Source organism: Lethenteron reissneri, chromosome 18 (assembly GCF_015708825.2).
Source record: "Lethenteron reissneri isolate LAM-NWPU_2019-01 chromosome 18, ASM1570882v1, whole genome shotgun sequence".
Classification (NCBI taxonomy): Eukaryota; Metazoa; Chordata; class Hyperoartia; order Petromyzontiformes; family Petromyzontidae; genus Lethenteron; species Lethenteron reissneri.
In genome coordinates this window covers 7,509,684-7,534,333 of record NC_083796.1, presented here as the reverse complement: position 1 = coordinate 7,534,333, position 24,650 = coordinate 7,509,684, and the positions used below count along the sequence as shown (strand labels likewise).

The window sequence follows — 24,650 nt, the reverse complement described above, 5'->3', positions numbered from 1 at the left end:
CCACTTGCCCCCTCTCCCAAGCACGCTCGCTCCTCCACTCGCATCTTCGCTCTCTGCCCCCCCCCCCTTCATTCGCGTACACGTGCCTCTCTCCCCTCTCACGTGATGCATGAGCACATTACAATACTCCACTTGCATAAATAATAATTTATATACAGTACCGTCTATATTAACCCACTTGTCATCTGATGCAGCCGTATATGAATTCTAGTACTCGGATTCGTCTTGAATATAAGTTTCTGTTTCAGGAGGTATACATTATTTGTAAATGTTTAGTTGATGTCACGAATATATTTTTTACATTTCAGTAAGCAGTCCTTTCTCGAGCAAAAAGCATCACCATCATCATGACTGCCATAACGCTTCACCACGGTCAATCATTATGACTACAACCATCATCACCATTCCTACATTACATTATGATCAAAATGCATTATTCCAACTAACATCATCATCATCATTTCCATGATATCCATCTTTATAATCGCCATCCATTACCATTCATCACGAAAACCATCAATCATCACCACCACTTTTACTATTCACCATTCATTATGTTTTCGAATCCATTATCGCCCGTTTCATTCATTATTAATCGTCACCACCACCACCATCATAATCGCCATCCATCACGACCATCACCTCCGCCATCAACTCACCATTCACATTCATCTTCGGTGCAGCACCGAGTGATTGACCAAGCACGTGCCGAGAGACAGGAGCGAGTTGCATGGCAGCAATGTCGCCCTCATCGTGCAGACGCGCGTTATTGGATTTAAAAGCGCACGGGGGTAAGGTTTGGTGATGCTGATGGTGGAATGTCCTTAGCAAAGGTCGTCGTCATAGAAATGCCTTTACAACATCGACATTCCATTCGCCACATTTGTTTTGAGGATGCAATGTTGATTAATCATAAATAGGGTTTGTAGTTTGTGTAATCACGTCTTGAGACGAGGTCTTGTTTAGGCATTTAGACACGCATGCAAATCCAAATAGTATTCTCCAGGATAAATAATGGCAAGGTTCGCGCATTTTCCACTAATGTAGGGAGCGGCTTCGGACGCGGTCACATTTAGACGCCTTGTAAAAATACATAAAAACCCACGCATATATGTTGAACCTCTTTCGCACCGCACATAACCAACCGTGCTAATTGGAGGTGCGGGGGAAAGACAACAAACTCCTCCTGATGACGATCGCTTGTGTTGTGATCGAAGCGTCGTAGTTTTATGTTCATTTTATTTTGAATAATTGGAACCCATCTACGTGACTTTACCGAAAGACCCAAAGAATATGAATTCCTGCAGTCACGAAAGCTTTAAGTCAAGATTTAAACACAAAAAGTAGTTCGAAAAAATTTAGTTTTCAATCTAGATTTAAAAGTGCAAAAGCTCCAGTGGCTTCCTAATGTCGGAAGAGCGTTCGAAACAGCTGCAGAAGCGCATCTTAAAGCGCGCGACGCAGTGTCCGTCATTGTTCGATGGCCACATTGTTAGGAATGAACTAACGTGGGGCGCCTCGTGTCCAACCCAACTCATCTGCGCCAAGGTAGCCGAGGATGAGACCCCCCCGAGTTCTCTTCGTCACCAAATCCATGGCCACGTGACCCTTCTCGACGACACGCCCCAGATTATCCCTGAATATGAGGATCGTTTAATGTTCTGCCCTCACAACTACCGCCGCAAATCAAAGCACTAATCTCACCTTCCCACGCTGTCCACCCCCTCCCAGTCACGCCCCGGGATCCTAAGCCACGACGTTAGGCGATAATAATAAATAATAATAATATTTAGTTTTATATATAGCTTAGTCGGCCATGCAAATTGCATCTCATCATCGCTAAGTAACCACAGAAAAGCCAGAAAGGAGCAGCCTGGCGGTAAGCCGGCGCCGATAATTGCTCAAGCTCTGCGATCCTATATATATGTACACTTACCTAACTAATGATTGTTTAGACGTGTCGGAGGAAAAAACCGGAGCCCCTGGAGAAAATCCACACGTGCGAGGGGACAACACCCTATCCCCCAAACGGAAGGAACAGATCGAGAGATTAGTCCGCATTTTTCTGCACCGCATTCTCCTCGGTGAGCCAGAGGATGGCTCCTAATCGACGGCCACGGGAATGGGGGTTTCGCCACGTGTGTGTGTGTGCAGAGCCGGCCCTAGACCTTTGGGGGCCCTAAGCAAAATTTGGTTGGAGGCCCCTTTGATGTATGATTCTTTTCACCCACTAGCTAGCAGTGACTCTAGGGGGCCCTCTGCTGGCCACGGGGCCCTTTGCAATTGCAAGGGTCGCTTAGTGGCAGGACCGGCTCTGTGTGTGTGAGAGCCACCGAGCCTTGCCGCCTCCGCACTGCTGGATAAAAGGCCACGTGCATAGCCACCACCGCCCGGCAATGATGGGATGTCATCGGCAGCGTGGGCGCGGTGCATGATTCATTAAACGTGTGGGCTTCATAAATAAATAATAAGTAGCGTCGTCGTCGTCGTGGAGGATGAGTAACAATAAAAGTAACACGTGTTTCATGATGTTACGTATCATAGAATTTTGCATCGAACTAGGACCGAATGGTAAGAATGGTGGCGGTGGCGATCGCAGTGGCAATGATGGTGACGATGACGACGACGGGAGCAGTGAAGATGATTTTGTCGGTGACGTTGCTGGTGATTGTGGTGATAATGACACTAATGTCAATGTTGACGGCAAGGTCGACAGCGGTGACGGTAGTGATTACGGAGGATGACGACAATGACAGGGGTGGGGTGGAGGGGTGACCCCTTGTGTTGTTGCACTCTCCCGGATAAGGTCCACGTGGCCGTGATTGCGGTGAGGCCGTAATGTTTAATTAGCTGATTAGAGCATTATCTGGACGTAATGCGCTTGCCTTAGAGTGCCAACAAAAGCCTCATCCACTGAGAATTAAAGAGGCCTTTGAATGCACCTCACCAAACTCCTCTTGAGTATTAAGGAATGCTTATTGATATATACTTCACATTCGTGGTGTGGATGAGTCTTGTCCATAGGGCAGCCACTAAATTCATCGTATGTTGCTGTTAAATTCAGCCATTCCGCCTCTTAAGCCAACGGTGGTGAGGTTGACTGGTCAGAATTTGATCGGCGTATTGGCCACGTACAACCAATAGCTTTGTAAACGTGACAATAGTGTTGGGTGGTGGTGGTGGTGGTGGTAGAGGGTGCAGGACAATAATTTTGGCATAAAACTAATCCGTGGCCGAAAACAAAATACAAGTATGGCTCAATCACACTATATATAGAAATGTGTTTGCTAACTACGTTTTTGAAAGATATCCTGCTGGGTTCCAAAATCTAAGCAAAGCATTTATTACTTACACGCTCGATGTATTCCAATTGTGCTATAGCCTTCGTGCATCGCACGGATAATGGAATGCTGGCAGAGATTTTTCACAGAACGTTTTAAAAAAATCCTTCCTGTCGCCTTTTGTGTCCTTTACAAAGTATGGGGAGAGGGGTGCAGTTTCCCATATGCTCTGCAACGGGATTGTTGTATGACAGAGCTGGAATTAAGTTAAATAAAGTGCAAGCCCCAAGTTCAACATGTTTTTGTGTGGCCATTGGTGACTGCATGGGGTGAGATTATCAATTCGGTTTAATTACGGGCGGCTGCCCAGATTTGAACCCTGGATCACAGTGATACTTGATGTAACGCTCTGGCCTTGGAGTCATCCTATCACCTCTGCCAAAAACACATTTTTAAATACCATCAAAATGCCAACTATAATCACCCAGGAATATCCGTCCTTTAGGTGACGTCACTCTACATCGACCAGCCCCCCTCATTAATAATCATGAGCAGGTGACGTCCTCCACATGGACCCCCCCCGACCATTATTATTCCCTACTACGAGCCAAACATGTCTGTGTGCAACGCTCGTGACGTCACTCCACGTCGACCAGTCCCCCTCATTAATAAGCATGAGCAGGTGACGTCACTCCACATCGAACAGTCCCCCTCATTAATAATCGTTAACAGGTGACGTCCTCCAAATGGACACCCCCCACTCATTAATAATAATTAGCGGGTGACGTCACTCCACATGGGGGTGAGGGGCGAGGCGCCTCCTCCCCCCCTCCTCGGCGTCAACTTACAACCCTCACTACAAAGGCAGAACCCCCACGTCACGTGATCTCCGTCACGCTGTTGAGACATTGAAGTAAAAAGGACGTCGTGATGAACAAGGGATTATAACCTTAAAATGAAATAGGTCTGTGTCACCGCGCCCTTACAAATTGCACACGCATGGATGCAATGAATATATCACGTCGTGGTCTGCTTTTCGCTTGCAAGTTTCAGATTTACTGCAATACACGGGCAAAAAGGCTAGTTTAGTATATAATTATTGTTGAGCGCATTTTAATTTAATGTTTTGTGTAAGGCTGATATTGACGTTTTATCACAAGGGTACGATATTGCTGTTTGAACCGCATCTCCCTTAAAATGACCTCGACCTTTGCCAAGGTGGCCAAGGATGAGATTTCCGAATCCCCATAGCCAAATCCATGCTCACGTGGGCCTCTTTGACCACACCAAGAAGAGCCACACGCCCCCGGAGAACAAATCCAAACCTGGTTTAGATTCACGAGAATGAACAAGGCAGCTCTGCGGGACGACCCGAGACGTTTCTCCCAACGCGCGTACGATCTTTGCTACAATGTGCACAGCGAGGATGACATTTCAGCTGGGCTTGTTCGGGCCTTTTACCCTTAACAAATAAATGTAAAAATAAAACAAACACATGGTCTGGTATGCCTTGGGAAGATTTCGACGACCAACCATCGCTATATGAACCGGTTGTTTTCCGAAACCAACAAGCGCAAAGATGCATTTCTAAATGACGCGTCTCCGTGTCCGTCACTTGCCACGCACGCCACCATATTACGTGGCACTGTCACGGTGCAGTGGGCCTCCTTTTACTGGTAAGAACCACCAGCCCACAGGGGATTATTATGTCCGTCCGTCGTGAATCCAAAAATGGGAGGGGTGGGGCTGGGTGGAGAGGGGAGGGTGGGGAGGGGCTGGGTGGGGGTGGGAGGGGTGGGGCTGGGTGGGGAGGGGCTGGTCACCCCGTGGTGCCCTTATAAAACTCAACGTTTAACCTACTCACGCCGGCTTGTGCCCGCCCTCACAGTCGGGCATATTTGCGGAATACACCACGCCGCCGTTGACCCTGGCCATTGACCGAGCAACCCAACGTTCCTACCAGCTCCCTCCGCAGGATAGTGTTTTGATACAGTATATACAACATAGAAACGTGTAAATTTCGATTCGGTGGCATAAAGCTTATGGGTGGAGAACGTGTGGATGAAGCAGATCAGAATACCGCGATGTTCATATCATAAAGCTTACCGAGAATAAGTATCTCCCTGCATGAGAAACTAAATAAGAAAATTAATTTAAAAAACGTTACATCCGTGTCAAGTATTACAGTGGTAGAGGAACGCGTGCTTAAAAGCTTATTTAAATACGGCACTTGTAGAGACAACGAGCCTTCGATGCCATGTAGGACCCAATGGAAATCATACAGAAATGACAATCTTGGACAGATTTTCATTCTCATAGTGCTCATGAGTGAGCTGCAATTGCTCGCACACTCACGCACGCCAAAGTTGGGCGGACTGGATGCTCCAGCCATATAAACCGACACATAAAAAGCGTTTAATTCACTACAGAGATGTTGCTCAACCTAATAATGAGTTACTATTGGTTTAACACGTGACGTGGGAGGCTTGCAGTGGCTGCATCAGCACTCTGTCGGAGTATATTGGTCATCAGCGTGTTCCCACGGTGGACGCCGCACGGCTCGCAAAGCCATTCACGTCATGAACTTCAAACTGTTCGTCTGCAAGTCGGTCACGAGACATTTTCATCCTGGAGTTGAGCAAGGGCTTATTCTAATTGAATGAAACGGGGAGCTATGGTATCAATGATGAAGCATATATACACAGTATGAGCTTAGACGTTGCTCTAAAAACACTTGACAGGATCATCCACCAAAATCATCTTTTGGTGTTTTGTCAACTTTCTTCCCATTCTTAAAACGTTTTAGCGTTAAGAACAGTTTTGTAAAATCAGTAATTATGGTAACAAGTGGGGGAAAACGTGTGGGAGGGAAGGCAGGTAACATCGGGGAAGGCCGGAGGAATACAAAACGTGACATGTCACGCGCATCATCTCGTTTGTTAATATCACACCATCATTTGTGAAGCCTAGGGCTGAGCTATGAATGTATTTCTAAAAAAACGCATTCCCTTCTATGCATTCATAATCCATATCAAGTGGAATTTGCGGTGCACAATCCCAGACGATAAGCATGTAAGCCGAGCTGGGGTAAACCCTTGAGAGGTTTAAAATCCTTCGGGAGGGGGGGCTTGTTTGTCTGGGGCCGATGTTCGACGTGGAGTGGGGGCCCCACGGTGCGTCGTGCGCGTCCTCTTATGGACACAAACGCGCACTGCGAGGACGACATTGGCACATTTGCCCTCAGAGAAGCCACCCACCCACACTTGAAGTTGCAGGGACCATCACCGCCAGTGCTGGCGATACTCGCCACACATTACTCTCCTTCCACCAGACCCTTGAGCCGTTGCAAAGTCGACACCGCTCTTTCGCAGACGGCCCTCCACGATCGCACCTTCGCGATTGTCCGGGCTCGAGGTCTTCCCCCTTGGTCGTTGAGTCCTTGGGTGCCACTCCAATGCCTGACCCTGTAACCTGTCCCCATCTACAGATGCCCCACCAACTGCAAACTCATCTTCTCGATTACATCTAGAACGTTTCCCCCCCCCCCCCAGCACGTTCTCTTTAGATCTTTCAAGTTAATTTCTATGAAATTCCTAGTATCTTCCCCCCTTGTGCCTGCTTTCAAAGGCCAAAAGATAATCTTTGGGTTACTCAGAAATTTGCAGGCTATGTATGATATCCATCGTTTAACCTCTGCCATGGTTACTTCATAGTTTCCTGGTATGTGTTTGGTGAGGCGCTGTGATTGATGGAGGCATTCAAGTGCCTAATAAAGGATAATCCTCATCCTTAGGGGTAACATAATAACATCTCAACGGAAACTCTGTAAACACACGATGTGGTTCAGAAATGCACGCTTTATTTTTAGTATAAACATAATTTTAATTATTAAATAACATATGTACATGCATCTACCATGACCCAGAATGCATCTGACATCAGGAAACAGATGCAGGTAATTAACTGACATCAGAAGGCTCGGATTCATAATTGATTTATTGAGTTAGACGGTGTTAGGTGTAACATTTTCAACTCTGGTTTAACCAACGATCGTGTAGGCCGTAATGCACACCATTAACGCGCGAGCGAATTTAACGTGATTTTGGTGAAACGAATTTACATTAAAACTACACGTTCACAAAAGTGACATCACGCCTTAAATGGTCTCGCGCGCCGACGGTGCACGACGTCGCGTTGGTCTGGCCGTGCTTTCAGAAGCCCATAGTGAACCTCTTCTTCTTCTTGAGCAGGGAGGCCGCCGACTGCGAGGACGGCCTCTGTGGCAGCGGCGTCGAGGAGCTGCCCTGGCTGTTGGAGGTGACGATCCACGGCATGGGGGAGCCTCCTGACGGCTGGGACGAGAAGCCAAACGGCAGTAGCATGCTGCTGGCCGGCCGCGAGACAGCGGCATCAGCCTCCTGGGATCGGCCGTCCACGCCACTCGAGGGCTCTTCCTCCCGCTGCAGGCCGTTGCCCTGCGCTGGTCCGAGGTGCTGGGACGAGGAGGGCTCTTTCTGGAGGGAACTGAGCGAAGGCGACAACGGCTTTGGGGACTGCCTCTGCAGGTCAGAGGCTTGAGCCGGCCGCCTGGCACGGGAGAAGAAGGGTGTGGATGACTGGGACATCTGCGACAGGCTCTCGCCAAAGAACGTGTTCGTCCACAGTTCTACTTTGTCCTGCACTGCTGTCTCTGCGAGCGATTGCTGTGTCGTCTTGGAAGGGTTTTTCTTCAAGATGGAGCTGGGAAGGTTTTGGCTCGATGCCCCCAACAAGGAGGGTCTTGAGCTGGAGGCAGCTACATGTGCGTCATCCTCAAAGAGAGAGTGTTGCGAAGAGTCGATACCCATTGCAGCTGAGGCTCGGGTGTCATCTGTGTAATGACCTTGCAAGATGTCAAGATCCAATTCTACCTCATCCGGGTGGGATGACTGAGAGAAAAGGTCAACTGAAGTAAAGCTCTTCCCAGAGCAGCTCATGGTCTCAGAGAATTCGGTCGCCCATTCGGATGCGGTGGACGAGTAGCTGCCCTGGAGGCGTCGGTGGCGTCGGCCGCGCAACTTTTTCTCCCTCCGGCGCTGTCGAGCGTCCCGCGCCCTCCTCTTGGACGCTATGCCCAGCTTCTCCTCCCACCACTCGTGCCACTCACCGTGCCATGCTGCCGTCAGGCGGCTGCTCAGCTCGTCCTTCGCCTCCGCGTCCGCCACGGGCTTGGGAAATAATACCGGTTCCTCTTCCTGTGTCAGTGACAGCACAGGCAGCAGCAGCTGCAGCGAAGGCTGCGCCTGCACCTCCTCGCTCCTCTCCTCCTCGGTGCTGCCCCTGCCCGCCGTGACAGCGACCTCCGCGCCCGTCGCCACTCCGGCTCGCAGCTTGGCTCGCACCAGGCCGACGACGATGCTGCTAAAGTCAGACGGCTTCTCGGGCATCCGGCGATGCAGGTGACGGAAGAGCCTGCCTTGTTGGCGTCTGGCTCGGTACGGCGGCAATTTGCCTGCCGCCCGCCGCTGCAGCAACAGGAAGCTGGAAGCCCACCGCTGGCAGCGCTTCACTTCTGATCTGAGAAGATCCGCACTTCCATTAGAGGCAACTTCTCCTCCTCCTCCTCCTGTCTCACTGTCCGCGACCGCTGAGCCACTCCCGTCGCCCCTCGAATCGAGCGCCTTCGTGCCGCCGCTCGGTGGCGGAATCACCCTGCGAGGCGCGGCCAGCATCGCTGGGTCAGGTGGGGCGGCATCGTGGGTCGCGGAGGGCGGCTCGGTCGCGCAGTCGACAGCATTCGCGGTTCCAGGGGCGCCAGGCCGCAGCGTTTGGTAGAAAATGTCGCCGGCTACGGAGAGCTGCAGCACCGTGAGGCGGCCACAGCTGCCCTGGTGTGGAATGGCCGTCACCCCTGTGAGAGGACACACCCACACGCGAGGTTTCGCTCGTATGCAGCCGCCTTTTAAAGGTGCAATGTGCAGCACTTTGTCAATCCAGAAGGGCTTCCCATTGGCATGCGGGTGATATGGCGTATTTGAACATACATCGCCACACTGGTTAGTGTAGGGGAGCAAAGACATGGGAAGATAGTATAGCACAACTATGGATTTTGCTCTACTACTTTCTGCTTCTCACAATTTAGCCCCAAAATAGCCTATAGCACCTGTCAAGCATAGTGGTCACTCATTCAAGCTCAACCCTCTGTTTATGTTGAACTTCTTTCGCACCGTACGTAGCCAACCGTGCTAATCTTGCTAGGTTTCCGAAGTCTGATGCGATCAGGTGCGTTCCCAGTTGATTTGGTAATAGTATTTAAGGTTTAGTAAAACAAAAAGATTAATCAATTTTCAGCCCTTTGCTAATCCATTGGTAGATGAAGGCCTCCCCGTGCTGTGTCAGTCATGTGTGACTGCAATTCACATCTCAATTTGAGTGCGGCTGGTGAAATTGCAGGGAACCCAGGACTGGTTCAGAAATCACTTGCCACCGATGTTAGCCGGAACTGGGAATCAAACTCATCGCAATGCACTAACCACTACGCTCCATCAGCTCCCATCTACATAGCACACACAAACACGTGTATCCACACACACGTGTGCACAACACCATTCGCCACGAAGTGGCGATGACGTTACCACGGCGCTTGTTCTAGGCCCGGTGCACTGTGAGGCCATGTGCAGTCGAAGGCTTGCTGGCAAGAGGACATGGGACACACCCAGGTGTTATGGGTTGTACACATGCACACACAGACCTGCGCCTGCGGATTCCAGTCTGCGCCGCAGCAGGTGCTTCTGATGAGGCAGCAGTGGTCGGACGTGACCCAGCCACTCGCTTGCACACGCCAGCTTGCGAGGCAGCGAGGTGGTGCAGCACGGCTCTTGACCACCACCTGCAAACACGCAGCAATAAAGACCATATCTTAGGGATGGGTTTCAAACTTTCAAGGACAAGTACGCTCGTTTACTCAGGAAAGCCTAACCAAGTCTCATGAGGGTACTAGCAAGTGTTCGCAGCAGGGGGTGGTCATTGCTGTGTAGATTCCAACCGAGTAATGTCGTGGGCAAGTTTGGGCTATGATGCCAGCACACAATAGCCCACTCTTGCGAACGACGCCACGAGTTCATAAACGTCCAATGTGGAGATGGTGCTTATCTATATGGTTAACGCAGCCGCTGGAATTGAACCTTTGCAACAATCGGCGAACTTTCGTCAGATCTGTTCCATTAAGCAATCCCTTTAACGCAGTTGTATGCAAGCCAAAGTGACGTCACCTGCACAGATGTAACGTCATGCAAGTGAAAAATCACTTCCGGTGACGTCTTATACATTCATATAAATTGAACACAATTATCTTTTTCAGGTCGTGCAACATTTTGAATGTACGCACAACTTTTGGATCTTAGATTCATACGAAAATCGGGAGCCCATCCCTACAGTACGTAAGCAATGTATGAGCATATTAATGTTGTATGCACATGCATAGCCTTATGTCTATCAACTACTGGATGAGGGCATGCCCATGCCGTGTGGGTCGTAAGGGTTATTTTGAGCATACTTCACGCTGATCAGCGCAGGTTGGTAGAGGTGGGCAGTAATGGTGTGCGAGCATTGTAAAGTATAACTATGCATTTTGCTGTATTTCCCTCTGCGACCCACAACGTTGCCTCGCAGTAGCGTACAGCACCTGTTTAATAGATGGTGGCGTTTGCTCATCCAAGCACCGAGTAAGTGGATAGCTCTCACTTGCAGACTCACAGTTAGATAGACCCCACGTGTCACCTCTGTAGGGTGTTGGAGCAAATTCTGTTTGCAAGGGCCTCGTTTAAACCAGCACAGCGAACCAGAGGCTGGCTTGGCTGGCACCACACTCAACCATCTTTACGTTCTCAGATTTCAAGTTTACACACTGCATCAATCACTTTAATCATTGAAGGCCGAATAATCGGTTCAGATTGCACACGCCAACGACGTTTGCCGTGGCCTGGGATCGATCCGAGGTCGCTCGGTGATTAGCGCGGTGCACAAACCGCTAGGCCACCACTTCCCACATTTACATACACAGACACGTGAGACACTCTAAACACAAGCGCAGGGTGGGCCGTGCGTGCTGGGTTTACCCGTGTACGACAGCATCAGCAGCTCGTGCTTCCTCTGCGTGCCCAGGAGCAGGTGTTGGCGCTGACCCCCGGAGGCGGCGCTGCTGCTGATGCCGCCGCCGGGCCCATGCGTGGCGTGCACGAACAGGGGAGGATAGGTGAGGCCGTGGTTCCAGCGCAGCATGGGCAGAATGGGCAGCCGCTCGTCCATGAGGTACGCCGAGTACTGCCGACGGCAGTGGCATGGATGCGCAGTAGGAAGGGAATATGATAAGCAACGTTTTGGGCCATGGCCCTTATTCATACCAGAAATGCCGTTCTATGGAGAATGGCCTTTGCAATTTAACCCTTCTTCATTGAAGGGCAAAACATTATGTAAGTTTGAACATTGTCCAAACTGTAACGTTATGCAATTTGAAAAGATATTTTATGACGTCAAAATCACGCCTCGTCAAATTACTGCATGTTGGTATTATTTAACTGAATGTCACAGTAAAGCGAATGGCTGGTTCAGTGGTGTGTCGTGGTGTGAATAGGCCCCGGTGTAAGGAATAAAATGGAAATCTCCCCCTCCTACCCCCCTTTTCAATTTCCCCACTCTTCGCAGCCTGGTGCAGGGCCCCTCCGGTTGGCCAGGTGAAGAGCACCTGCACGGCTTGACCGGGGCGCATGCCTCTAACCTGCGTCGTCACCAAGAAGTGGAAAGGGTTAACCGGGTCCAGGTGCTGGCTGAGCACAACTCGTTCTCCCTGCTGGCATCCGGCCGCCTCGCCGATCCGGAAGAGCGATGTGTTTCCCGCTCGACCGATCTGCCGTTGCGGCACCGTGAACAAAAACAAAACAAAAATAGGTTATTCCAAAACCGCCTTTTAAATCCACGCGCACAGCAGTCATAATGAACACAAGGGTTGAGAAATCACTGTTGTGTGGCCAAGTGGCTGACTGGGATTGTACTGTATCAGGGCCTTGAGCCAGTACTGCTGAGATCCTCGGTGTGAACCCAGACAACCAACGATGATTAAATCAGCGTTTTGAGATACGGTGAGATAATACGTAAATCAAAATTGTACTTTTGTTTTGTTTGGAATTCAGATGTCCAGTCACCAATGAGAAAACATCCGTCATATTCGATTAGATTTTCATTTGGCTTTGTTAAATCAAGCCTAAGTGGTAGATAGAGATCTACTCAAGTGACTTTAGAAATAGTTATGTGAGGTCATCTTCTGGGGATATTTTCTGGCACCAAGTGGTTGGTCTTTTTTTTATCATGGTTACTGAGCACAGGCCCAAAATATCAAATGGCTACAGACAAGGCTATTGAATGAATAATATAAAATAATTTAATTGAGGAAGATTATTAAGAACTTGGGAAAAGGAGAGGATGGGAGGGAATTCCAAGTGGAGTGGTACGAGGGAAGAGGCAAACAGACAAGTGTATTGACCTGCAGTGTAGTGGTTGAACATCGTATGGATGAGATGATACAGTAAAGTCTGGTAGACCAAGTTTTCAACATGGGCGGAAGAATCACTGAGAGAAGTTAATTACCAGCCACGAGAGTTCTAATTGGTGAAAATCTCTACATCTGCATAGACATGATGCTGACAGCACAACTGCAATATAATTGGGAGGGGAAAAAAAACATTAATAAAACCCCATGCTGACCCTGGCGTCAGTGGCATCCACGCCCGTGCGGTCGGCGTACGTGATGACGCGCGGGTGAGCGGTGAAGTGGCACCAGCGCCACCGAGATTCGGCATCAAAATGCAGGTTCCTGGTCTCCCTCCGCACGCACTGCAGGCTGCCGCCGAGCGAGACGCCCGACAGCGGACACAGTTGCCAATCGCACAATCACACACGGCGTTCCGGATAAGCTGCATACAACCCCGGCATTCGAGGCGTCAAATTGTATTGAGAAAATCTATCGTCAAGAACCTCCACCACCACACACAGCCAAACAAACGGTCACGTGTGCAAGTGTTTAACGCGCCAATTGTTCTTGTTTCAGCTCGCTCGCCGGTAAGTTGATAAACAATCCTCACAAGATCGTCACTTAATTTGAAACTACATCAAATATCATCAGGACAATATCCAGTAAGTTAGAAAAACAATACAGGAAGTCAGAATCTGACTTGTGAGCTCAAGCAATAATGTCAAATGCTCGTACACGTGACAGTTAAATAATTTGGCCATGTCAGGTGGTATAGGATCTTAACGACACAGATTTGGTCAGAGCATTGTGGTCTAACGGGAACATATATTACGAATCATTTTGGCTGTTAAAATAAACGTTAACTCAGAAAGTGTCATAACAGGAGGGTAAATTACTCAATGAACCTTATCTCGAGCACATCGTAAAGAAATGCCTTGAGGACGCTCAAATGCTGGCGGTAAACTGATAAGTGGATTATCAATAATAAGTGATAATTTTTTATTATAATTACACGTTCATTTAGATGCTACTCGACAAAAAGAGAAAAACTGTATCCTTCCGGCTTTTGAAGCAATCACCAAAGTGAATTCGCTATTTCTCTTGCCTTTTTTGCGCGACCCAGAGGTAGACGCTGCCACTTTCGCTGGCAACCAGCAGCTCGCCGGGGATGTGGGGGCTGCAAACCAAGCAGGCACAATGCGATCGTTATTCACCGATGCATAGAGGTGTAAAAGAGGTAATAGTAAGGCACATCGGTCAAAATAGATCCCTGTGCTCATTATACAGGCATCAAATCGTGCGCGTAAGAATTGATTAGTTAAGATTTGTGCAAATTACACACGAATATACATTTGGGATAATTTAACAAATTGCACAAAACGCGACAGAAAATACAAATGAGAAAGCCAGGACAAACCAGACCTGGGGTTAATGACAATTGTAATCTTTTTCTTTCGTATAATGGGAGAAGCTTATAATGGGACGTCTAGTTTGGCGATCCACTCGGTGGTTTCCCGAGATGCCAAGTGGAGAAATGTAGTGCCTCCTACAATAGATCTCAATTGGCAGGTCGATAAAATACATTCCATGGTCTGGGACTCATGGTCACAGTCAAGACGGGGTCATCCAACTGTCTGAACCAATTGTAATTGTGTAATTAAATGCAATTGTAAATTATTTGTCTAACAATGCCACCGTAGTGTTCGTTAATTTCACTGTCATGTCAGTTAATGCTTCTGGAATTGTAATTATAATTGACCTCTGGTTTGGTACAAACGAGACAGTACAAAAATAGCCAGAGCAAACTGAACAACAGTTCAAGTTGACACAGGCAAAACGTACGAAAACAGGCAAAGTACAAACAAAAAAAGAGCAAATGATATGGACAACATCGGGAGATGGAAAATCCGAACGAGGTAGTAGTACAAATGAAACAAACAAATCGATTCTTGAGTCGTGACTTGGGGGAGGGATTGGGGAGGGGGTGTGAATCGTGATACCCTAACCAAGAGCCCTTGCCTGACCTGACGGTCAAACATGTTGCGGGTTCCTCCAGCTGCACCACCTCGACGCACTGCGGCCGCAAGGGATGCTCGCCACCGGTCTTCCAGAGCCCGCAGAAGTAATCCGACCGAACACCAACAAAAACTGCACACGGGAAATCATCCCCACCACCCCACCTCCAAAGTCAATGAGAGGTTGATCCCTCTCAGTTACTGTTACCGCTGTCAGGCATTCTGTTCTCGCTCTGTCTGTCCATTACTCTTTGAGGTAAAAAAAGGAAACGTCACGGAATTAAGAATCTTGAGGAGTGTATTATTATCCAAAGGAAACCTTCTAACATCCAGAGAAGACCGACAGATTTCCCAGGACAACAGCTACCTAAAAAATAAAGGACGATGCTGTGATAACCAGGACAGGTGGCAACCCTACAGTCCCACTGCCAAGACTCTTCCCCTATTGAAGTCGCGACTGAAGGCCGTCCTCATCTCTCTCTCGCTCTAAGGAGCGTTTTCACTCTCACCTTGAGCACGGGAGTCGTAAGGTGTCGAGTCATTCATCTAAATTCTTAGGTTCACGCAACATTATGCAGAAAATTGCGTTTAAGAACTCAGTGTTTTTGATTCACAATCACCGCAGGCAATGGGCTCATGCGATTCACCGAGCCACCCCTGCAAACTAAAAACGCCAGTTACAACATATTCAATTTAATAATAACCTTTGTGACAATTAATCAAATCAATGGAGGCGAGTAGTTACGATCCTAATGATTACGCCGTCTCCTTTGCCTCTCTGGCTTGTGGCTGCCTACGCCTCACATCTTGCCGCTTTCCCTTCACCTGCGACTGCCTCTCGCCCACTTTTCTGGACAGCATCTCGAGCTGCGGTCACATTTAGACCCCGACATAAATCCACATTGCATTGTATCCTACTCCTTAGTCCCTGCTTGCTGTCAAAAGAAAATCGCTCTTCAAATGTTCGCAAAATACTTGCACCCCCCCTTCCTCCCTCACCTCATTTCAACATCATTTGAGATAGGGTCACATATAGGCATCGCGGGACCCCACTTGCATTTGAATTGCATTAGGATTGTGTTGCACGAGCAGTGCGTGTACACTAGAAAGTTTGAAGACTGCTGTATTTCCGATTACTATTTGTATGCCTCTATTTTTTGCTGACCCGCCCATGCTAAACATCTGTGAAAAAGAACTTCATAGCCCATCAGATTCCTCCAGTCAAAATAAAGATTCTAATTCTGTTTTACCCAGGTCTCCCTTCCCTTGACGAGACATGTATTGTCAACACGCTGTCACCCAATTGTAAATATAGTATTATAGTAAAACCTTGGATTGCGAGCATAATTTGTTCCGGAAACGTGTTTGTAATCCAAAGCACTCGTATATCAGTTGTGATCACGTGACGCTCGGCAGACAAAGTGTATACACGTACTACTCGTATTGCAAGACCTCGCTCGTTTATCAAATTAATATTTAAAAAATTTGCTCGTCTTGCAAAACACTCGCAGACCAAGTTACTCGCAATCCAAGGTTTTACTGTATTTTCATTAAGCTCAGTTCCACGTTTACCACGGTCGCAATTATCATCGATGCCGTTGCGCGACTTGAAAACCGCCGCACATGAATCGTGACGAAAGTAAAATGTAGGTCTCACCTTCTTGTCGAATAGAACTGGTACTGATCTGACGAATGCCTCCTGCGAGATGGAACTTCACGGACGGTTTTAGCGTCTTGATGCAAGACGATCGACATGCTTTCCCCTCGCACTTCTGCGCAATCGTCTGAAATGCTGGAGAACCAGGAAATTAAGGGATTTTTAACAGATCGTACTGTTATTGAGCAGCATATTTAGAAATGTAAACATTCAAACGTGGCTTTCAAGATATTGACCATTGATTGTTAAATGTCTGTGAGCGCTGGGGAAACAGAAGAGCTGCCCTCAAAAAACCAAACTAGGTTCGGTCCCGGCCTGACATTTGGCAGTTCTTTTTTAATCTTGATTTGAAGCTTTCGTGACTGCAGGAATCCATACTCCTTGGTTCTTTCGGTAAAGTCACGTAGGTATAAAATAAATAAATATTATGCCTACGTGTATAGTTTTATTTTATCTGCAGTCGAGATGCATCCAGCCATCGTCTGAAACAGCATTTAAAGGTTTTACGTTGCTCCTTCACCTGATCTACAGCTCATGCCAGGGCTCTCTCAGATAGGTTCTGCATGTGTAACTCATCAAAAGGTGTGGTTGCTGCTCTGATAAACCAGAAACCCCATTTAAATAATGGTTATGAAGTCAGATAGACCAGTCTCTACTCCGATGAAGGTAATAAATTGGTGCAAGGAGCACCCAATGTTAACCTGTTTAGCTTTTTACCTGTTCCAACCCCATGCACTGAGCTGGACACTTTTTACTGATCATGAAATAGCCCTTGTCGCAACTCTTTGGGTCTTTCGGTAAAGTCACGTAGATCGAAAAATAATAAAAAAAAATTCACGACGTTTCGATCGCAACACAAGCAATCGTCTTTAGGTGAAAAAATACAGCGGGAGAACTGCTGAGGCAGGCGAAATATAGCGGAAGAGCTGCTGCAGCAAGAGGTTATATAGGTTTTCATCTGAAGACGATTGCTTGTGTTGCGATCGAAACGTCGTGATTTTTTATTATTTTTCTATATAAGCGACTTTACCGAACGACCAAAAGAGTATGAATTCCTGCAGTCACGAAAGCTTGAAGTCAAGATTTAGCCCTCGTCTAGTTTTGAATAAACGTATTAAAATAATACTAAAAGTATATGAGCCACTCCATGACGTGACATGCTGTTTTGGCAGATAGAATAGGGTGATGAAAATCCAACGAGTGAGGTGACTGGGTGGCTCATACCTTGGCAGTGCACCGAACCGTCGCTGCTAAGATAGATGGTGGGTTCGAATTTGGGTTTTAGCCAATCATGGTTAAACCGACTTCTCACGTGTAGCGAGTCGGTGAGTCTCAGTCCAGTCCGCAAATGTGCACACATAACCCCCACAATGCGTTTGTTCCACTTCATTTGGCTTATTTCAGCTCCGAGATAAAAAAAAACTGTTGTTTGATCGCCAAGCGACGAACACTCGAGGCCGAATGAACAGAGAACGCTTGCACTCAGGATACAGAGGGTGTCCATGCAGCTGCCCGATGGGTAAATGAGGAGCCCGTGCGTGCGAGCCCCCAACGGCGGGTGGTAGTGGAGGCAACCGCCCGTGCACGCTGCATCGAAACGCTCCCGTGCCCGGCGCTCCCGAAGCTCCTCGCGGAGGCAGTCAGCCAGGACGTGGTGGGGCACCTCCCAGAGCGCGTCGCCCAGGAGGTGAGCGATCTTCTCCCGCTTCTTCTCCCTGCACTCCGCCAGACGCGGCAGAAACTGTGACCAATGTTGGCCGCAATGATTGATTTCTTATCACGTGGCCAATGAAAATAAATTTACCGCCGTTGTTTTATGGTAAAAAATAATTGTCGTTCCTCCCCCTGTAACTTGAGAACTAGAAGTTGCATAAGGATGAGTAATGTATAAAGAAACATTATATGCAAAAAAAATACCCATTCCAAATTGAACTTTTTTCTTCTTCAGGAAAACGAGATCAAGTATTTTAGCCAGTGGTCGGTTGGTTGTGATTATTTACTCGTCATGGACTGCTGTATTTGAATATTTTTTTATAATCGTCATATTACTATTGAATTTAATCATTCCGCTTTTAACTCAAAAAACGAAAATCAGTCGTTGGATGATTGTGAGAACTGATTTGAATCGATGAAGCGATCGATGTATCATTACAAAAGTCAGCTGCAGCCAGTAAAATAAACCTGCGACCTACTTCCTGTAGCTCAACATGCGTCCAGCAGTCACCTGCTCTCCAGCCTTGGGCTGTAACAAAAAGGACACACGTTCACCGCCACGGAACCATATTTTAAATGAGTAAATATTAACTTTAATCATATACAGCCCTTTTATCAATTTCTTTCTGGATGAGGGCCGAGTCCAAATCATGCGCGCCGTGGAGGTTATTTAACCATGCCTCACCAAATTGGTCAGTGCAGGTAAACTGTTATCGGAGCTATTATCATATATGTTTAAATGTGCCACAAGGATCCAGCTCGGCTCACCGTGGTATTGCTGAAGTTGAAATAGGGCTCCAGGAGCTTTCCCATGGACAGGAACGCATCACGGGGATGATCCATGAAAAAGTTGCTCATCTGCAGAGACGACATAGTTAGCGGTGACTCGCGAAATGCTGACAAACAATTCAAATAAAGAGCTTGCTTTGGCAGAGGGGTGCAAGCACCAAGCATGTAATGATGTAGCGATTCATCCATTTGTTTACATTCGTAATCATCCGCCATGCCCAATCCTATGGTTGAGTTGATTTAGTCATTCCATCTCTTTGGCAGAAGTCCTCTTACAAGCCTTACATATGCATCAAGTTTTGTGTATAAATATATTATGTATAAATAAGGCAAACTAGAGGCTAATGGTACAGATGAGACGAAATAAAACTTTCGAGAGACAAAATAATTGAGATGGTACAAATCAAAAATATATTCTTGAACATATTCGTAATGAGAGACTGAAGATCAGGGACACTGTTCCTAAAAAAACATTTACCTGCTCGATGAACTTGTACGATTTAGCATGGTAGGCCTCTCTCTTTCCTGGGCCCATCATTTCCTCAATCCGCTCATCCTCGAAGTCTGGGATCGTGCACACTTGCCAGTGACAGACAACACACGCAGTGCGGTGAGAGGCCAGATCGGACATCCCACACATCAGAGATCCTTCTCATGGCCTTAATTAAAATTTTAATAAAAACAATGGAGATATAGGAATAACTATTTTTTGTTACTTTTTTAATATAACATAAATTTACCAAAAAAATGTTACTCCACCTTCCAAATTATTTGCACAAAGTATCATCAACAGTGTAACAAACTCGAGTGTGACCACAACAACCGGGCTAAGCAATCGTTAATCAAAAACCATAATTTTTCCATGACGAACACTGAAGAAAAGCGTGAATGGATTCTGCAATGCTTTCCAATGTGTGTGTCCTCATAAATATATATAATGAATGTGTACTACTTGCTATTACACATGAACCTTTAATGAATAGAACGAAACAACCTCTTGGTTCTTTCGGTAAAGTCACGTAGAAGAGAAATAATAAAATAATAAAACATAATAAAATTATTCTCACGACGCTGTCTCCCCGACAGACCTGGTCCACCTGAGGACGGCTGCTTGCGTTGTGGCCGAAACGTCGTGAGATAATTTTATGTTTAATTTTTATTATTTTATTATTTCTCTTCTACGTGACTTTACCGAAAGAACCAAGAGGATGAATTCCTGCAGTCACGAAAGCTTTAAATAGAACGAAACAAAATATGAAAAGCACATAACGAAGCATGGAGAGGTGTATGCTTGGAGTTACAATAAGAGGGTCACGTGTATTAGAGAACATACACGGGATAAAGCCATCATCATAGCCGTTAAGATAAGTAGACTAGGCAGAACATGTCGCTGGAAGGGATGAAGGCTGGTGGGCGAGAACAATGGTGCAGTGGCATGGTGAATTGTTCCTGTGCGTCCTAATGGGTTCAAGCTCCGTTGAAAATTAGGTTGCTCCTCCCCCCACCGCCACATTGTGTTACCTTCACTCAGAGGCAGGAACGGCAACGCCACTGGCTCTACGGGTTCCCACTCGACTCCGTGGCGTCTCTGAGAGACCCATCTCGGCTGCTGGCCCTGCTCACAATGGAGACAGAACATTGTCAATGCCACAGTTTAAATTTACCTAGACTGCAAAAACATTCATCGCTATGAATGAAACTGCGCTCACACCGATATAGACAAAGCACAAAACGAACACAAAGAGGTGAAATTAAGCGGAGTGACATTGACCAGGTTGAAAGGGCAAGGCGTTAAAGAGCCACTTCTAATATTATGTAGAGATTAAATCTTTTTTATGGCAACAAAACAGGTGTTTAAGATGTTAAAACACCAAACTGAAATCTTTTACAGGAATCAAGTCTGCATTAACCACAATACTTGTGGTCAGAATGCATACTCTGAAAATATATGCATTGTCTTTGAAACTGATTGGTCCACACCAGAGACAGCTTTCTTTTGAGCCTAGTCTCAAAACGGTGTTAGACCAGAAGACGCCGAAAGGCGTACAACCTTCAGCCTAGTTTCAAGATTAAACCGAGTCAGAACTGACGTCGATTAAATAATGTGGACTACAGACTTACCCCATTTAAATATTCAGACCTCTTCCAAAGAAACTGGAGAATTACTGCTTTTTAAGGATATGCAATGGGGCTGTGCTGAATTAAACGGATGTGCAGTGAGACTGGTCTTGTAATAGACTGTGGCATAAGCATGACCTGACGAGCATGGTTGGCTCCGTACGGTGCGGAAGAAGTTCAACATAGATACATACAAGATGACCGTGTTAAATTAAGGAAGGCAAAGAGAAACCACCAACTATTTGTCGATTAGGCTCAAATAACTCAGGAGTTGTGATATTATGACAATGAGCTATTGATCTGCCCTTGAGCACAGAACCTAAGCCAGGGGCTGTACTGTCACAACAATCACACAATGTAGCCAAATTAAGTGCAGAAACACATTTAATACGGTGGGTTTTTTACATGCAGTCACTGGCATCCCAGCTGATACCACCATTAACTCACTGCAATGGAAAACTTCGTTTAACAACAGGCATCTGGCTGGATTCGAACCCAAGATCTCAGCTGTACCAATTCGGCGCTGACCTCTCCGAGCCACCCACCCACCCACCTTAGGACTGACCTCTTGTACAAGTGGACGTATGTCCACTATTTTTAACTTCTGCGTACGTAGCCAACCGTGCTAATCGCAGGTGCGGCGGGGGGGGGGGAATGCAACAACAACAAAAATTCGTGCAATTCTAAAAACACGTTCCTTCGGAGTGGGCAGGTAGGAACTTGGTTGGACAGTGCATTTGTGCACGACAAATATGGTGGGCAGTGTGGAACCTGTTGTTCCTACCTGTATAAAATATTAATTTTTTACCTACGTGACTTTACTGAAAAAACCTAAGAGTATGTATAAAAGAGAACTTGACTTTAGGTAGCCAGGCAGCCAGCCAGGTAGCCAGCCCCCTTAACTATCGGCCCCTCCCCCTTGCGTAGGCCCCTCCCCTTACCCCCCCTGACTTAGGCCCCTCCCCTGACCACCCCCCCCCCCATATCCTGAGGCCCCTCCCCTGACCACCCCCCATATCCCTAGGCCCCTCCCCTGACCCCCCATATCCTGAGGCCCCTCCCCTGACCCCCCCCTCCCTTAGGCCCCTCCCTTGACCACCACCCCCCATATCATTAGGCCCCTCCCCTGACCCCCCCCCCCTCAGGCCCCTCTCCTGACTCCCCCCTTCCTTAGGCCCCTCCCCTGACCCTCCTCCCTTAGGCCCCTCCCCTCTCCGTACCCGGCAGTAGGTCTCCACCAATCAAAGAGCTGTCCACATTATATATTTATTTATGCACGGCCAGACAGTCAAAGACAGACAAATAATCCCTGGTGGGCAGTGTGGAACATTGTTCCTCCTACCTGTATCACCTCGTCTAAGGGCCGTGCCGTGGAGCGCGCTTCGTCCGCAGGGTTCTCCTGCCTCTGCACGGGCCCCAGCAGGGACCAGGTGCCGGGCGTGAGGCGGTGGTCCGCCGCGGGCCCCGTGCTGTAGTGGGTGGGGAAGAGGCTCGATGGGAATGCCGTCAAATCGCAGCCCCCCCGAGGCCTCTCCATGCCCGATGGTCCTGGGGCTCCCGACTTCACGTGGGAACCTGGATCAGAGGGGGGGTGGTGGGGATTTACTTCAGCAAAAATGTTGATTGCTGTGGGTTTCCCACCTGATGATTGCTTGTGTTGCGATGGGAACGTCGTGGTTTAGTTTGTTTTATACCTGCGTGGCTTTACCGAAAGAAGCAAAAAGAGTATGAATCCAAAGGTGTTTAACAAAAATGCTGCTGATCCCATAGAAGGTGCAGAACAAAAAACCCAAATTGTGGTACAGTACTTCTATGCTGCCACATCTATGCTACCCGCTTCCACCGACCCGCACTGACCAACGTGAAGTATTATGGTCAAACAATCCCCATGATCAACAAGGCGTGGAGAGAGAGTGGATTGACGTGGGGCTGTGTGATGTATTATTACTTAGTTTCACTGCAGTGCAGGAGTAGGCCATCGTGTGCCGACGTCATATCCAAATGATCACATTTAACAGCAAATTACTGACAGGGGATGATGCAGTACGAAGCATTTACACAAGTAGGAATAACAGGTTCCACACTGCCCACCAGGGATTATGTGTCTGTCGTGCACGAATGATGCAGCACGTAGCATTTATCCCACTCCCCGCGCCCTCCTACCGTGAAAACTTGACAAGAACCCTCCTGAAATAGTTAGGAGATGCGGGGAGGCATTTCTGGGTAAGCAATCGGAATAATACAGTGCAGTACTGTACTCACAACAAAGATCCCCCGTGTAGTCTCAACAGACTGCTGGGGCAAGTGCTGTTAGCGAGCACTTTAGAAGGCCGGCACGGCACACGAGGGGGTGGGTGACCATTACCACGCCCGGCCGCCTTTGTCTCCCTCGTGGCGATGTTTACACACCGCACCAGGTACTCATTTGAGGCCGAGTCGACCTAGGGGAGGCCCAGGAGCGGCGTGTTCACGAGACCCACGTTGCCTTCAACAGCACCGCACCACCGCTACGCGTGCTACGGCGAGCCCTTTGCAATCAATCCTCACCGAAATATACATTTAAAAAACGCGTTTGGTTCTCACGTATTACGTCATGCGTTTTACACAGAATCAGAATCGAACTTTGATTCGGCTGCGTTTCAAGGGGTGTAAATAAATAAATAAAACTCGCTTTTTTACCTTTCAAATCGCTCGCCGACGACAAAAATTATAATTCCTTACACCCGCTTCGTGTGCGCGTGTGTTTTTGTTGTATAATCGTAGCAATCTTATCATTCCCGTCCCATCAAACTCAGCGGCCACCTTCGGTCGTGATCTCGAACGCGGGGCGCCGACCACCAGTGTCCCTCTCATGACGTCACTGAAATACTTTCGAAAATTCACGGGGGGGGGGAGGAGGGGGCGGGGCTTTCTCCTTAGGTAAGATGGCCGACGGAGTAAGCGTCCCACTGATTGGTAGCTACTCATGGCGGCCATCTTAGGCAGGGATTTCGAACACGGGGTGCCGACCACCAATGTCCCTCTCATGACGTCACTTAAATACTTTCGAAAATTCACAGGGGGGTGGGGAGGAGGGGGCGGGGCTTTTCTCCTTAGGTAAGATGGCCGACGGAGTAAGCGTCTCACTGATTGGCAGCTACTCATGGCGGCCATCTTAGGTAGGGATATATATTACGCGGGGCACCTACCGCTAGTGTGGCTTTGATGACGTAATCAAATGGTTTCTAAAATGTACAGGGGAAGGGCGGTGGGAGGGATTATTTCGCCCCCACCCCCCCCTAGGTAAGATGGCCAACGGAGTAAGCTTCCCACTGATTAGCGACTACTAAGGGCGGCCATCTTACGGAGGGATCTCGAACGCGGCGTTCAAGTTCATTGATTAGGTATAGCCCTGTGAGCCATTCGGCTCTTGAATCGGGTGCAACCGCAACAAACAAAAAACATGAACAAAAATATATCTTAAAGTGAATATGTGACTGAGTGCAAACAGAAAATCCAAAAAAAGACAGCAAAATATTGCAGAAAAAACACCGTACACCAACGCTGTGTGCAAAAATCCCAGTGGGATGCAA

General features: G+C 47.8%; 1 protein-coding gene across 4 annotated transcripts; it reads right to left on the bottom strand.

The window, feature by feature from the left end:
• Window positions 1-7,128: 7,128 nt before the first annotated feature.
• Window positions 7,129-23,926, bottom strand: TAF1C (TATA-box binding protein associated factor, RNA polymerase I subunit C). Of its 4 annotated transcripts, none has more exons than XM_061553629.1 (15): window positions 23,758-23,926; window positions 22,421-22,653; window positions 20,482-20,575; window positions 19,439-19,539; window positions 18,940-19,029; window positions 18,651-18,700; window positions 17,950-18,173; window positions 16,459-16,593; window positions 14,811-14,934; window positions 13,892-13,963; window positions 13,020-13,155; window positions 12,037-12,165; window positions 11,378-11,582; window positions 10,012-10,149; window positions 7,129-9,171 (listed from the first exon to the last, which is right to left on the bottom strand). In XM_061553629.1, the coding sequence occupies exons 2-15, from the start codon at window positions 22,613-22,615 to the stop codon at window positions 7,493-7,495; spliced, it is 3,372 nt and encodes a 1,123-aa protein (XP_061409613.1). In that variant the 5' UTR covers window positions 22,616-22,653; window positions 23,758-23,926; the 3' UTR covers window positions 7,129-7,492. The 4 variants fall into 4 exon arrangements, with proteins under 4 accessions (XP_061409613.1, XP_061409611.1, XP_061409614.1 ...); XM_061553627.1 differs by having other exon boundaries at window positions 13,020-13,159; window positions 13,893-13,963; XM_061553630.1 differs by having other exon boundaries at window positions 13,020-13,159; window positions 13,893-13,963; window positions 22,430-22,653.
• Between the last annotated feature and the right edge of the window lie 724 nt (window positions 23,927-24,650).